At 43.5% G+C, this 12,115-nt stretch overlaps 1 protein-coding gene across 6 annotated transcripts in view; it reads right to left on the bottom strand.

Moving 5' to 3' along the window:
- The window catches only part of FAM222B (family with sequence similarity 222 member B), an 87,877-nt gene that overhangs the window by 4,410 nt on the left and 71,352 nt on the right, over positions 1 to 12,115 (bottom strand). For all 6 annotated transcript variants that reach the window (XM_047832764.1, XM_047832768.1, XM_047832762.1 and 3 more), the window contains one exon: positions 8,888 to 9,009. In XM_047832764.1, coding sequence (XP_047688720.1) covers positions 8,888 to 8,969 — 82 coding nt within the window. In that variant the 5' untranslated portion in view covers positions 8,970 to 9,009. The remainder of the gene's footprint in view (positions 1 to 8,887; positions 9,010 to 12,115) is intronic.

The raw sequence follows: 12,115 nt of genomic DNA, 5'->3' as shown, positions 1-12,115 counted from the left end.
CAGAAATCTCCTATCCACTAGGTATTACTAGCTGGTGAGCAGAATCAAAGCCCTGACAGCGGAGTGTGAGTTCTGCTGCTTCTTACAAGCCACTGACCCTCAATGGGCTTCAGTCTCCATAAAGTGGGGCTTTTTTCTGACCCTTGTTACATTCTCCTGGACAAGAAAATACCAGAAGTCTGGGGTCACTGAGACATAGTCCCTCGAGACACCAGAATTCCATTAGAAGCTGCCTAGGTCAGCCGCTGCACTCAGGTGTCTGACTGGTCAAAATCAACTGAACAACTCTGGGCTCAGCTGAGTAATGGCAATCAACAGCTGCTGGGTTTTAGTTCAGACAGGTAATACAGGTCCGCCTCTGGGCTTTCCTCCACAGTGGTAGGTTTTTCTCCTTGAAGACCAGGTGTGAGAGAGAGGTATACTGGCTTACTGAACAATCGAGTTCCTTTGTTCCAAGTCAGTACCAACTCTCAGGGTGTTTTCTTTCTCCTAGCAGAGGCAGAAGGTAGCTTGGCCTGATTCAGGAGTATGGAATGGGACACTTACACCGGATTGGTTCTCTTTTAGTTCTCTTTTCCCTGTTTTTGCTGATGTTGACCATGGTGATGACAGTAGTCAGATAAAGGAATCAGAATCAAAAGAAAATAAGGGTGGGAAGGGTGGATACAGGCTACAGTATCTTTGTTTTGAGAGAGAGCGTGAGAGCGCACGCAAATCCCATGAGGGGCAGAGAGAGAGAAAGGGAGAGGGAGAGACAGAAGCGGGGCTCAAACTCACAAACTGTGAGATCATGTCCTGAACCAAAGTCAGATGCTTAATTAACTGAACCACACATGTGCCCTACAGTATCTTTGTTAAAGAAGAATCTCAAGGATGAGATAAGTATATTGGACACAAAAAAATTGGCTACATTCTTGGAATACAGCACCACCTACCTCACGTCCCAGACTTGAGCTTAGCACTTAAGAAAACTTTTTTTTTTTTTTTTTAACACTTTCTTATCTCAGTCCCACAAGGGCACCCTGGAAGCTTGCTTTCTTCTGTAACATCTTCCCTTAATTAAGGGTACAGCTAACACAAATACCATGGCTTTGTGAGCAACTTATTTACTATTTTTTAAAGTAAGTTCTTTGCCCAAGTGGGCCTCAAACTCACAACTCCAATATCAAGAATCACATGCTCTACCAACTAAGTCAGCCAAGGTGCCCCTGTAAGCAACTTACTTAAATAGCTGGTACCAAAGGTGTCATCAATGGGGAATAAGGCAGGGTAGAGAATAGGGAATCTGTGGTTAGAACAAAGTTAGAGAGATCCGGATTCAAGTACTGGCTTTATTATCTGACTACTCAGGGTCTGTCTCAGTGACTCTTCATTTATAGATTAAAAAAAAATTTTTTTTTTAAGTTTACATATAAATTAGTTGGCATATAGTGCAACAATTATTTCAGGAGTAGATTCCTTAATGCCCCTTACCCATTTAGCCCATCCCCCCTCCCACAACTCTCCAGTAACCCTCTGTTCTCCATATTTAAAAGTCTTATGTTTTGTCCCCCTCCCTGTTTTTATATTTTTGTTTCCTTTCCCTTAGGTTCATCTGTTCTGTCTTAAAGTCCTCATATGAGTGAAGTCATATGATACTTGTCTCTAATTTCGCTTAGAATATCCTCTAGTTCCAACCACATAGTTGCAAATGGCAAGACTTCATTCTTTTTGATTGCCAACTAATACTCCATTGTGTGTGTGTGTGTGTGTGTGTGTGTGTGTATATATATATATATATATATATATATATATATATATCACATCTTTATCCCTTCATCCACTGATGGACATTTGGGCTCTTTCCACACTTTGGCTATCGTCGATAGTGCTGCTATAAACATTGGGGTGCATGTGTCCCTTCGAAACAGCACACCTGTATCCCATGGATAAATGCCTAGTAGTGCAATTGCTGGATTGTAGGGTAGTTCTATTTTTAGTTTTTTGAGGCACCTCCATACTGTTTTCCAGAGTGGCTGCCCCAGTTTGCATTCCCACCAGCAATACAAAAGAGATCCTCTTTCTCCCCATCCTCGCCAACATCTGTTGTTGCCTGACTTGTTAATGTGAGCCATTCTGACAGGTGTGAGGTGGTATCTCATTGTGGTTTTGATTTGTATTTCCCTGATAAGTGATGTTGAGCATTTTTTCATGTGTCTGTTAGCCATCTGGATGTCTTCCTTGAAGAAGTGTCTATGCATGTCTTTTGCCCATTTCTTCACTGGATTATTTGTTTCGGGTGTTGAGTTTGATAAGTTCTTTTTTTTTTTTTTCAATGTTTATTTATTTTTGAGAGAGCGACAGAGGCAGAGCATGAGTGGGTTGAGGGGCAGAGAGCGAGGGAGACACAGAATCTGAAATAGGCTCCAGGCTCTGAGCTGTCAGCACAGAGCCCAATGCGGGGCTTGAATCCATGGACAGCGAGATCATGACCTGAGCCAAAGTCGGGCAGTCAACTGACTGAGCCACCCAGGCGCCCGAGTTTGTTAAGTTCTTTATAGATTCTGGATACAAACCCTTTATCTGATACATTGTTTGCAAATATCTTCTCCCATTCCGTTGGTTGCCTTTTAGTTTTGCTGTTTCTTTTGCTGTGCCGAAGATTTTTATTTTGATGAGGTCCCGATAGTTCATTTTTGCTTTTGTTTCCCTTGCCTCCGGAGACGTGTTGAGTAAGAAGTTGCTGCAGCCAAGATCAAAGGTTTTTGCCTGCTTTCTCCTCGAGGATTTTGGTGGCTTCCTGTCTTACATTGAGGTCTTTCATCCATTTTGAGTTTATTTCTGTGTATGGTGTAAGAAGGGTCCAGGTTCATTGTTCTGCATGTCGCTGTCCAGTTTTCCCAGCACTGCTTGCTGAAGAGACTGTCTTTATTCTATTGGGTATTCTTTCCTGCTTTGTCAAAGATTAGTTGACCATACGTTTGTGGGTCAATTTCTGGGTTCTCTATTCCGTTCCATTGATCTGAGTGTCTGTTCTTGTGCCTGTACCATACTGTCTTGATGGTTACAGCTTTGTAGTATAGCTTGAAGTCTGGGACTGTGATGCCTCCCTGCTTTGGTTTTCTTTTTCAAGATTGCTTTGGCTATTTGGGGTCTTTTCTTGTTCCATACAAATTGTAGAATTGTTTATTCTAGCTCTGTGAAGAATGCTGGTGTCATTTTGATAGGGATTGCATTGAATGTGTAGATTACTTGGGGCGCCTGGGTGGCTCAGTTGGTTAAGTGGCCGACTTTGGCTCAGGTCATGATCTCGCAGACCGTGAGTTCGAGCCCTGTGTCGGGCTCTGTACTGACAGCTCAGAGCCTGGAGCCTGTTTCAGATTCTGTGTCTCCCTCTTTCTGACCCTCCCTCATTCATGCTCTGTCTCTCTCGGTCTCAAAAATAAATAAATGTTAAAAAAAAAAAAAATTTTTTTTTAAAAATGTGTAGATTGCTTTGGGTAGTATTGACATTTTAACAATATTTATTCTTCCTATCCAGGAGCATGGAATATTTTCCGTGTGTGTGTGTGTGTGTGTGTGTGTGTCGTCTTTCATAAGCTTTCTATAGTTTTCAGTGTATAGATTTTTCACCTCTTTGGTTAGATTTATTCCTAGGTATTTTATGGTTTTTATTGCAATTGTAAACGGGATCCATTCCTTGATTTCTCTATTGCTTCATTGTTGGTGTATAGGAATGCAACCAATTTCTGTGCATTGATTTTTATATCCTGCAACTTTGCTGAATTCATGGATCAGTTCTAGCAATTTTCTGGTGGAATCTTTTGGGTTTTCCATATAGAGTATCATGTCATCTGTGAAGAGTGAAAGTCTGACCTCCTCCTGGCTGATTTGGATGCCTTTTAGTTCTTTGTGTTGCCTGATCGCAGAGGATAAGACTTCCAATACTATGTTGAATAACAGTGGCAAGAGTGGACATCCCTGTCTTGCTCCTGATGTTAGGGGGAAAGCTCTCAGTTTTTCCCCATTGAGAATATTAGTGTTGGGTCTTTTGTACATGGCTTTTAATGATCTCAAGGTATGATCCTTCTATCCCTACTTTCTTGAGGGTTTTTATCAAGAAAGGATGCTGTATTGGGGCGCCTGGGTGGCGCAGTCGGTTAAGCGTCCGACTTCAGCCAGGTCACGATCTTGCAGTCCGTGAGTTCTAGCCCCGCGTCGGGCTCTGGGCTGATGGCTCAGAGCCTGGAGCCTGCTTCCGATTCTGTGTCTCCCTCTCTCTCTGCCCCTCCCCCGTTCATGCTCTGTCTCTCTCTGTCCCAAAAATAAATAAAAAACGTTGAAAAAAATTTAAAAAAGAAAAAAAAGGATGCTGTATTTTGTCAAATGCTTTCTCTGCATCTATTGAGAGGATCATATGGTTCTTGTCCTTTCTTTCATTGATGTGATGAATCACGTTAATTGTTTTGCGGATATTGAACCAACCCTGTATTCCAGGTATAAATCCCACTTGGTCGTGGTAAATAATTTTTTTAACGTACTGTTGGATCCAGTTGGCTAATATCTTGTTGAGGATTTTTGCATCCATGTTCATCAGGGAAACTGGTCTATAGTTCCCCTTTTTAGGGGAGGGGGGTCTCTGTCTGGTTTTGGAATCAAGGTAATGCTGGCTTCACAGAAAGAGTTTGGAAGTTTTCCTTCCATTTCTATTTTTCGAAACAGCTTCAAGAGAATACGTGTTAACTCTTCCTTAAATGTTCAGTAGAATTCCCTGGAAAGCCGTCTGGCCCTGGACTCTTGTTTTTTTGGGAGATTTTTTTGATTACTATTTCTTCCTGTTTCAGTTTTGGTAGTGTATATGTTTCTAGGAATCTGTCCATTTCTTCTAGATCACCCATTTTAGAGGCATATAATTGCTCATAACCTCTTATTTTTATTTCTGAAGATTAAAAAAAATTTTTTTTATTAAGTATTTATTTTTGACAGAGATAGAGTGTAAGCATGAGCTGGGGAGGGGCAGAGAGAAGGGGAGACACAGAATCCGAAGCAGGCTCCAGGCTCCAAGCTGTCAGCACAGAGCCTGACGCAGGGCTCGAAATCATGAATGATGAGATCATGACCGAAGTCGGACGCTTAACTGACTGAGCCACCCAGGCACCCCTATTTCTGAAGATTTTTTTTTTTAAATGTTCATCTATTTTTGAGAGAGAGAGAGAGAGAGAGAGAGAGAGAGAGAGAGAGAGAGAAACAGCAGGGGAAGGGCGGCAGAGAGAAGAGAGGGAGACACAGAATCGGAAGCAGGCTCCAGGCTCTGAGCTGTCCGCACAGAGCCCAATGCAGGGCTCAAACTCACGAACCACGAGATCATGGCTTGAGCCAAAGTCAGATGCTTAACTGATTGAGGCACCCAGGCGCCCCAGTTACTCTTCATTTATAAACAGGGATGATACCTGCTGGTGTACCTCACAGAACCACTAAGATCAAGAGATTCAATGAATAGGAAAAAGGTCTGAGAACAGGAACCATGACTATTGAAAGTTATTATTCAAAGATAGTAGGTTTGGTTGAGTGTGTGCATAGACAGGAAAAAGTAACCTGACCAAGAAAGCCCGCTGGTCTTGAGTCTGGGAGTTACGTGCAGCAGAAAGCAGTGCTGTCTATGCCAGGGATTGGGGGAGAGTGGGCAATCTCCCTGAATCCCAGCTTCCCCACAGGGGCCTCCCTGTTTATTCTATTTTGAAGGTCAGAAGATGCAAGTACCATATGCGGCAGGACACTATCAATAGGTGGGAGATGCCCAGGCAGTGTGTTTCAAACACTGGCTTTGGAGTCTGACCCGAGTATGACTTCTGGCCGAGTTGAACAGTAATGTGACATTGGCAAGTGCTACTCTATTCCTTCTCCTCAAAAGAAAGATGAGAGTCTCTCATATGGAATCATTGAGGAACGAATGAGAACAAAGATAACAATGCTCAAAATACTGCCTGGCATACAATAAGCACTCAACAAATATTAACTAATTTGAGATTTCTATGGGTTTATCCAGTTACTGGGTCAATGCACCATTTCCAGGACCTTCCACTAGGGGGCGGACAGGCACAGAAAGTAGTAGTGAAAGTGGGTGATTCTGATGTTTGTCTCAGGCCCTGATACTCTACAATGAGGGAGGTCAAAGTTGTTGTCTAAAAGAATATTTGAGGACCAAGAACCTTTGGTCATTTCAGCCATTCAACCAGAAATATTACGATATACCTGATAGTGAGCTGGGGAAGAAGCAGAGGCTTGGGGTTAATGGCGGGGGGGGGGGGGGGGGGGGGGTGTCCAAAAACACATTTTCTGGTGAATTGGGAAAAGATGGGTCAGAGGAAATTTTGCCAAGTAAAGTTCCAAAACAGCTGAGAACTCTCAAAGCAAGTGACAGCGTGGAATATAAAACCTAGAAAAGCTCTAGAAGGGTATCTACCTAACCCCAACTGTGGTCCTGTATCAAATGCAAGAACCACCAAAGCCAAGATGTTCCTTAATCCAGACTACCCCATGGCAGGATGGGAAATGCGTTACATTCTCCTACACACACAGAAAAGGAAGGGGAGGTGAGAAAATGTTGGGAGTCGGAAGGGACCAATTCTGTGATTCTATACATGTGGTGGGTTTAGCCTGAGGAAGGCAATTAGCCAGGTGACTTACAGAGCTGGCCAAGAAGCCACGTGTCCCGTCTCTCCTGCCTTGAGCTCTTACAATATAAAGCACAATAATCTACGAACATCTGTGCCCCATCCCTGCGCCCTCCCCACCCAATACCAAGCTCTGTGTTTCTAACAACTTGTAAGACCCTCCTGAGGATGAGGGGCAGGGAAAGAAGAGCACAACTACAAAACTGGTTCTCAGGTCTCTATGCTAAGAAGCCTGGGCTTAGAGTGGGTCTTGGTGCCGAATCCAAAAGGGTAGAGTTGATGCTCCATCTCACCTTAAATGCTCAGTGCTAATGGCTCTAAGTCATATGGCAGAATTTGTTTTCTTCTACATTTTGGGAGAGGTGAAAAGAAAGCAAGTCAGCTTAAGACAGGTTTTCTTCTCTGCAAAGGCTTGTGTGTAGTTAAGGATAGTAATCAAGTGAGACAAAGGGATTCCAATACGCTATTCCGCAGACAAGCCTGAAACCAGGGAAGGTTATTGCAATTCTTGAATACAAATTTGAGGACAGTGGTTGGCAGAGGATACTTTGAGGCTGCTTTGGGAAGGAGTGTAGATCCGAAGTCAGCACCCAAGATAAAGCTGCCTATTTGCCTTTCTTCACAAATGGCTCACCCTTGATACTCCATCTCTGGGTAAAGCTGTTTGAGTACACGAAGGAACTTAGAGTAGCTCGCTGACCTTGCTTCTGTCATGCTTCTAAGTAAACTCCCTTATCCAATCAAAATGCAGTTAGCATGCAGATTTCAGTGGCCAGGGAACACAGACAACTTTATCACCCAAATATCATTTATTGAGAGAAAGATGGGGAGGAAAGCTGGTACAGCATAGCATAGCTTGCCTATTGGGTCAGGCAGCTACAGGAGGAAGACAGTTAGTTTTAGCTTGTCATTACAGGAATTGGAATCGTTGGCCAAATCCCAGAATTCATCAGGCTCTGGGTCTTACTCTCCTTCAAAGAAATGAAGTCAAGAGGCTAGACCATTTTTAACTTCTGAAGATGATCTCCCCGATCAGGGTTCAGCAAACTACTGCCTGTGGGCCAAAATATAAAATATAGCTGCTGTGTTTTTGTAAAAAGTTTCATCAGGACACAGCCACACTCACTTGTTTACGTGTTGTCTATAGCTGCCTTTGCCCTGCAACAGTAGATGCAACAGGGACCCCAAAGCCTAAAATACTTGCTTACCTGGCCCTTTACGGAAGAAGTTTACCAACCCCTGCCATAAAGCATTTGGGTAAAGTGCTGAAGCACCTTTTCTATTAAAGGGTAAGCCTAAACGCCTCAGTGATTTCCCCTTTTGCTCTGAAAGGAAGGTCTATCCCAAATTTAGGGCCATTTTTATACTTGAAGACACTGTACATGGTAATGAGCTAGGAATAGAATCTTTTCCTTGCACATCATTGTAGTGCAGGGACAGAAGCCAGGAAACTGGGAAGATATGAGGCCTAACGCTCCAATTCCAGCCAGTTTAAGACAGGAATCTGGGGCACCTGGCTAGCTCAGTCAGTGGACCACGTGACCCTTGATCTCCTAGATCTTAGGGTCATGAGTTCAAGCCCCACGTTGGGCACAATTTACTTTATTAGATTCCTTTTTTTTCTTTTTTTTTTTTTTTTTTTAGTTCTCAAAAGCTCAATCTTTTGGGCAAGTTTTATTAGCAGGAGTATACCCAGAGAGACTGAGAAAGCTAGCTCCCTATCCCTTCTGTAGGTGAAAGCTTCTTTACTTGTAAACTGAGGTCACTGGCTCAGCAGACAGCAAAGCCAAAGGGAGCTGTTTCCATAGCAGAGAATGCTCAGAGTCCAAAATAACAGAAAAGGGTCAATAGTTTATTTCTAAGATACAGTAAGTAATCAAGACTGAGTTTTCATTCAATTGCTCATGGGGGTTCAAACTGAAACACCTTTGAAAGGTGATATATATATATCCCTGTAAAACCCCTTACGGCTTTGGTGCTCAACAGATAGTTAGCAGCAACAATTACAATTAAGATGACAGACACTGGGGAAATCTAGTATTTAAGAGGATCTCTCTGATTATAAAAGCGTTCACGTTGTGGACAAGTTTTGTAGCTGCTTTCTTGCTGTCTGTGAAGAATATCTTGGAAGCACCAAAGTTCACAGTCAACATACCCCTGATGTTCCCCTGGGATTACTCAAATGTAGGGACAAAATAAGGATTACACCCTACTCCGGGATCCAGATTACTTACATTTCTGAAGTCCAGTGTTCATCTGCGTGTGAGGAAGAAGCTGAAAGGACAGGTCACCTGGCCCTGGTAGACAGGCTAGCATGGCAGACTGGCATCAACACAACATGAGGCAGTCACTCACACTGCAATGAACACAAAAACAAGGTCATGGAATACAAGGCAACTCACTCAAGGAAGATACCAGGGACACTGGATATGAGCAGCAGAGGCCCAAGTTTAGATAGATAAGCAATTTAATTAGCAGGATGTTGGTTGAAAATATATCCACAGCAACAATTTGCCCCTGTTACTATGGCTAAAATTCTGTTTCAGTCAGCACAGATACATGGGCCACGAGGGGAAATAAAACCTGGAAATACCTAACCACACAAATAACTGGAGAATAAGGTGTACTGGTAAAGTCTTTTACGGTTCATAAGCTTTACATGTACTCTTGGCATTTGCATTTCCTGTAGATGGCCTCTCCCTGCTGCTTTTGGATAGGCCCATGGGGTTGCTAGCTAGATACAGGACATTCTAGCTCTCCTCTGTGTCCCAGCTCCTAAGGCAGGAGCAGAAAGGCTAGGGCAGATTCTAACGGAGGTGAAAGGAAAAATGACTTCTCCCTGAAAACAGAACAGGGTTCCTGAAGAGAGCTGGCCCTAATAGGGCCTGGCTCAGTCTATTTACAGGCCTGGTTGGGGCAGGGGCAGTCAGACATTTCCAGAGGCAGTACAGTATACGAGTTGCAGAGACACCCAAAGTCCAACTGGCTATGGCAGAAATCTGAGCTTACTTTTATTAGGAAGAAGGGGCAAAGCATCCTAGGAGACACAATTAACTACTGTTAAAGCAAATTCTGTTTGTAAGTTTCTGAGGATTTACCTTTCCTATTGTCTACCACACAATTAGTCTCCCTGGACCCCAGAAAAGAAAAAAAATTTGCATTGTTCCCAGAGTAAATCAGTGAGGTAGCAGGCTGCCGGCAACCCTCTCTAGGCAGGTAATCCTGACGTTATGTCAAGATGGCATGGTTTCATCTGTGGTGTCTACCAACAAGACCTGCCCAAGAGAATAGACCTGATGTGGCCTTCTGTAGGGAAGAGCAATGCAAGCTCCCTGTGTACCAAGGACCAAGCTTTTTCAAATAAATATCTTATGCTAGAATACATGAAATTCCTTTCCCAAGCTTCAAAACCCAGAAATCAAGGTGGCTATGTTAAAGCTTTAATCCCACCAAAAGCGGAGTGGGGGGAAAGCTCAAGTGTTAAAGACCGCAAACCCTCTTTCTTTCTCTCTGAAGGGCCCTCTCAGCTATGTGAAACTACCTGTCACGAGGAGTATCTGAGAGCTCCAGCTTGCAAGGCCAGGTAGCTAAAAAGACACTTTGTAAAAGGGGCTGCTCAAACTGTGTCTAAGATAGCAACTGCGGAAAGAACTGAAGATCGAATGCTTCAATGAGAATAGAGCTGTCCAAGAGTTCTGGCACAGATTCAGCCTTTTCAGGTCTCCGGTGGGTGGGATAACAGAATGTACACAGGACGCCAACTGCAGCGCCTCAAGAAATAAAAAGGCTTCTGTCGGGGTCAAATGACTGAGGTACAGTTTACAATCCCTTCTCTTGTGAATGCTGTTCTCTGTTTAATAACCTCTCCCCTATGGTCCTAATGTAGGAGAAGGCAAAATCCAAGGAAAGGAAGGGAATTAACAAATACTGGAGCCTAATATTATGAAATGGGCTGTATGAGGGGCTTTAGTGATGTTTTCTCAATTAGGTCTCCCAGGCTTTCCTGGAAACAGGTGGTAATTCCACTTGTCACCTGTCATCTCATCATCTCTCACCTGGATTACTACAATAGCCTTCTAAATGGTTTCTCTGTTCCACCCTTGCCCCTATCACCCAATCTACTCTCCACACAGCAGCCAGAGTAATTTATTTGTTTAATTAGAAAACTTATCAACTCAAAAATCTCCAATGATTTCCCATCTCACATAGAATAAAATTCAAAATCCTACCAGGTCCATAAGGCCTTCCATGATCTGTTACTACTCCTTCTCTGACCTCATCTTCTAACCTCCCCTGCCCCTCTTTCTTTCTGATTCCACTTTCGGCCACAGTGGTCTCCTTGCAGCTCCTCCAATGAGCCAAGCACACTTCCACCTCCACACCTTGTACTCCATCTGGACAGCAGCAGTACTGTGATGACAGAGCTACAGAAGACACACTCACTAAGCTGTCCTGCAGATACACTCTTACCTTGTACTTTCTGGAAAGAACCAATCTAGCATGATCACCGCAATCTCTGACATACCTACTAAATCTTGATGCCTACAACTAGGAAGAGATGAAAGGGGGGGGGGGGGCTGTGGATCCTAAGAGTTGACCATAACATATTGCACCTCAAGCCACAACTCTGGATTTCCAATAGGAAGAACAGGAGATAATTAAACCAGCTAAACTGCTAAACTGCAGCAAAGACACATTAATGGATTTACTGACAGTGAACAAAGGAGCAAAAATAATAGGTGAATTCTGTAAAGACGCAAGAGAGTCAGGGCACCTGGCTGGTTCAGTCAGTGGAGCATGTGGCTCTTGATCTCAGGGTTGTGAGTTCAGGCTCCACGTTGGGTATAGAGATTACTTTAAAAAAAAAAAAAAAAGACCCTAGGAAATCAATTTTTCGTTTCGGCAGGAGGGGGTGAAGGAAGAAGATACCAGAGCTTGGGGCCCTCCATGATGACGTCCCCAACAAGAACCACCCAGCAACTCGAGAAAACTCATTATCGAGGCTGCTAAGAGTACAGCCCTAATTTGTGACCCTTTAAGAGTTCAAGGCTCTATCTGCCATCCCTTCCAAAAGACTGCTCTCTGTACTAAGGAGGTCTTCAAGCCCCTTAACCAGTTTTCAGTTAAGTCAAGAATCAGATTCTGCTACGTCAGGGAAGGCAGGGAATGTGGCAAAATCATGAAAGTTGTGATGAAACAGGACGGAAACAATTCCCTTCCACAACCCATTCTAGAAAGAAGGGATGTGCAGTATAAAGTACTTCTCTGGAAGCTGGCAGCTGGGCACAGGCCTTTTCTTTTAAAACTTCACACCACCCACATATTCTGATTACCACCTGGCTTTTTCTAAAAAGCAAATCCCAATATAAGTTTACCGTTGACACTTCCAGAAGCCCAAGGAGAGCCAGAAATCAACACTAGCACTACCTCCTGAAGAGGCCTCAAAATTCAAGTTCTGACTT

Source organism: Prionailurus viverrinus, chromosome E1 (genome assembly GCF_022837055.1).
Source record: "Prionailurus viverrinus isolate Anna chromosome E1, UM_Priviv_1.0, whole genome shotgun sequence".
NCBI lineage: Eukaryota > Metazoa > Chordata > Mammalia > Carnivora > Felidae > Prionailurus > Prionailurus viverrinus.
This window is presented reverse-complemented; position numbering and strand designations above follow the sequence as displayed.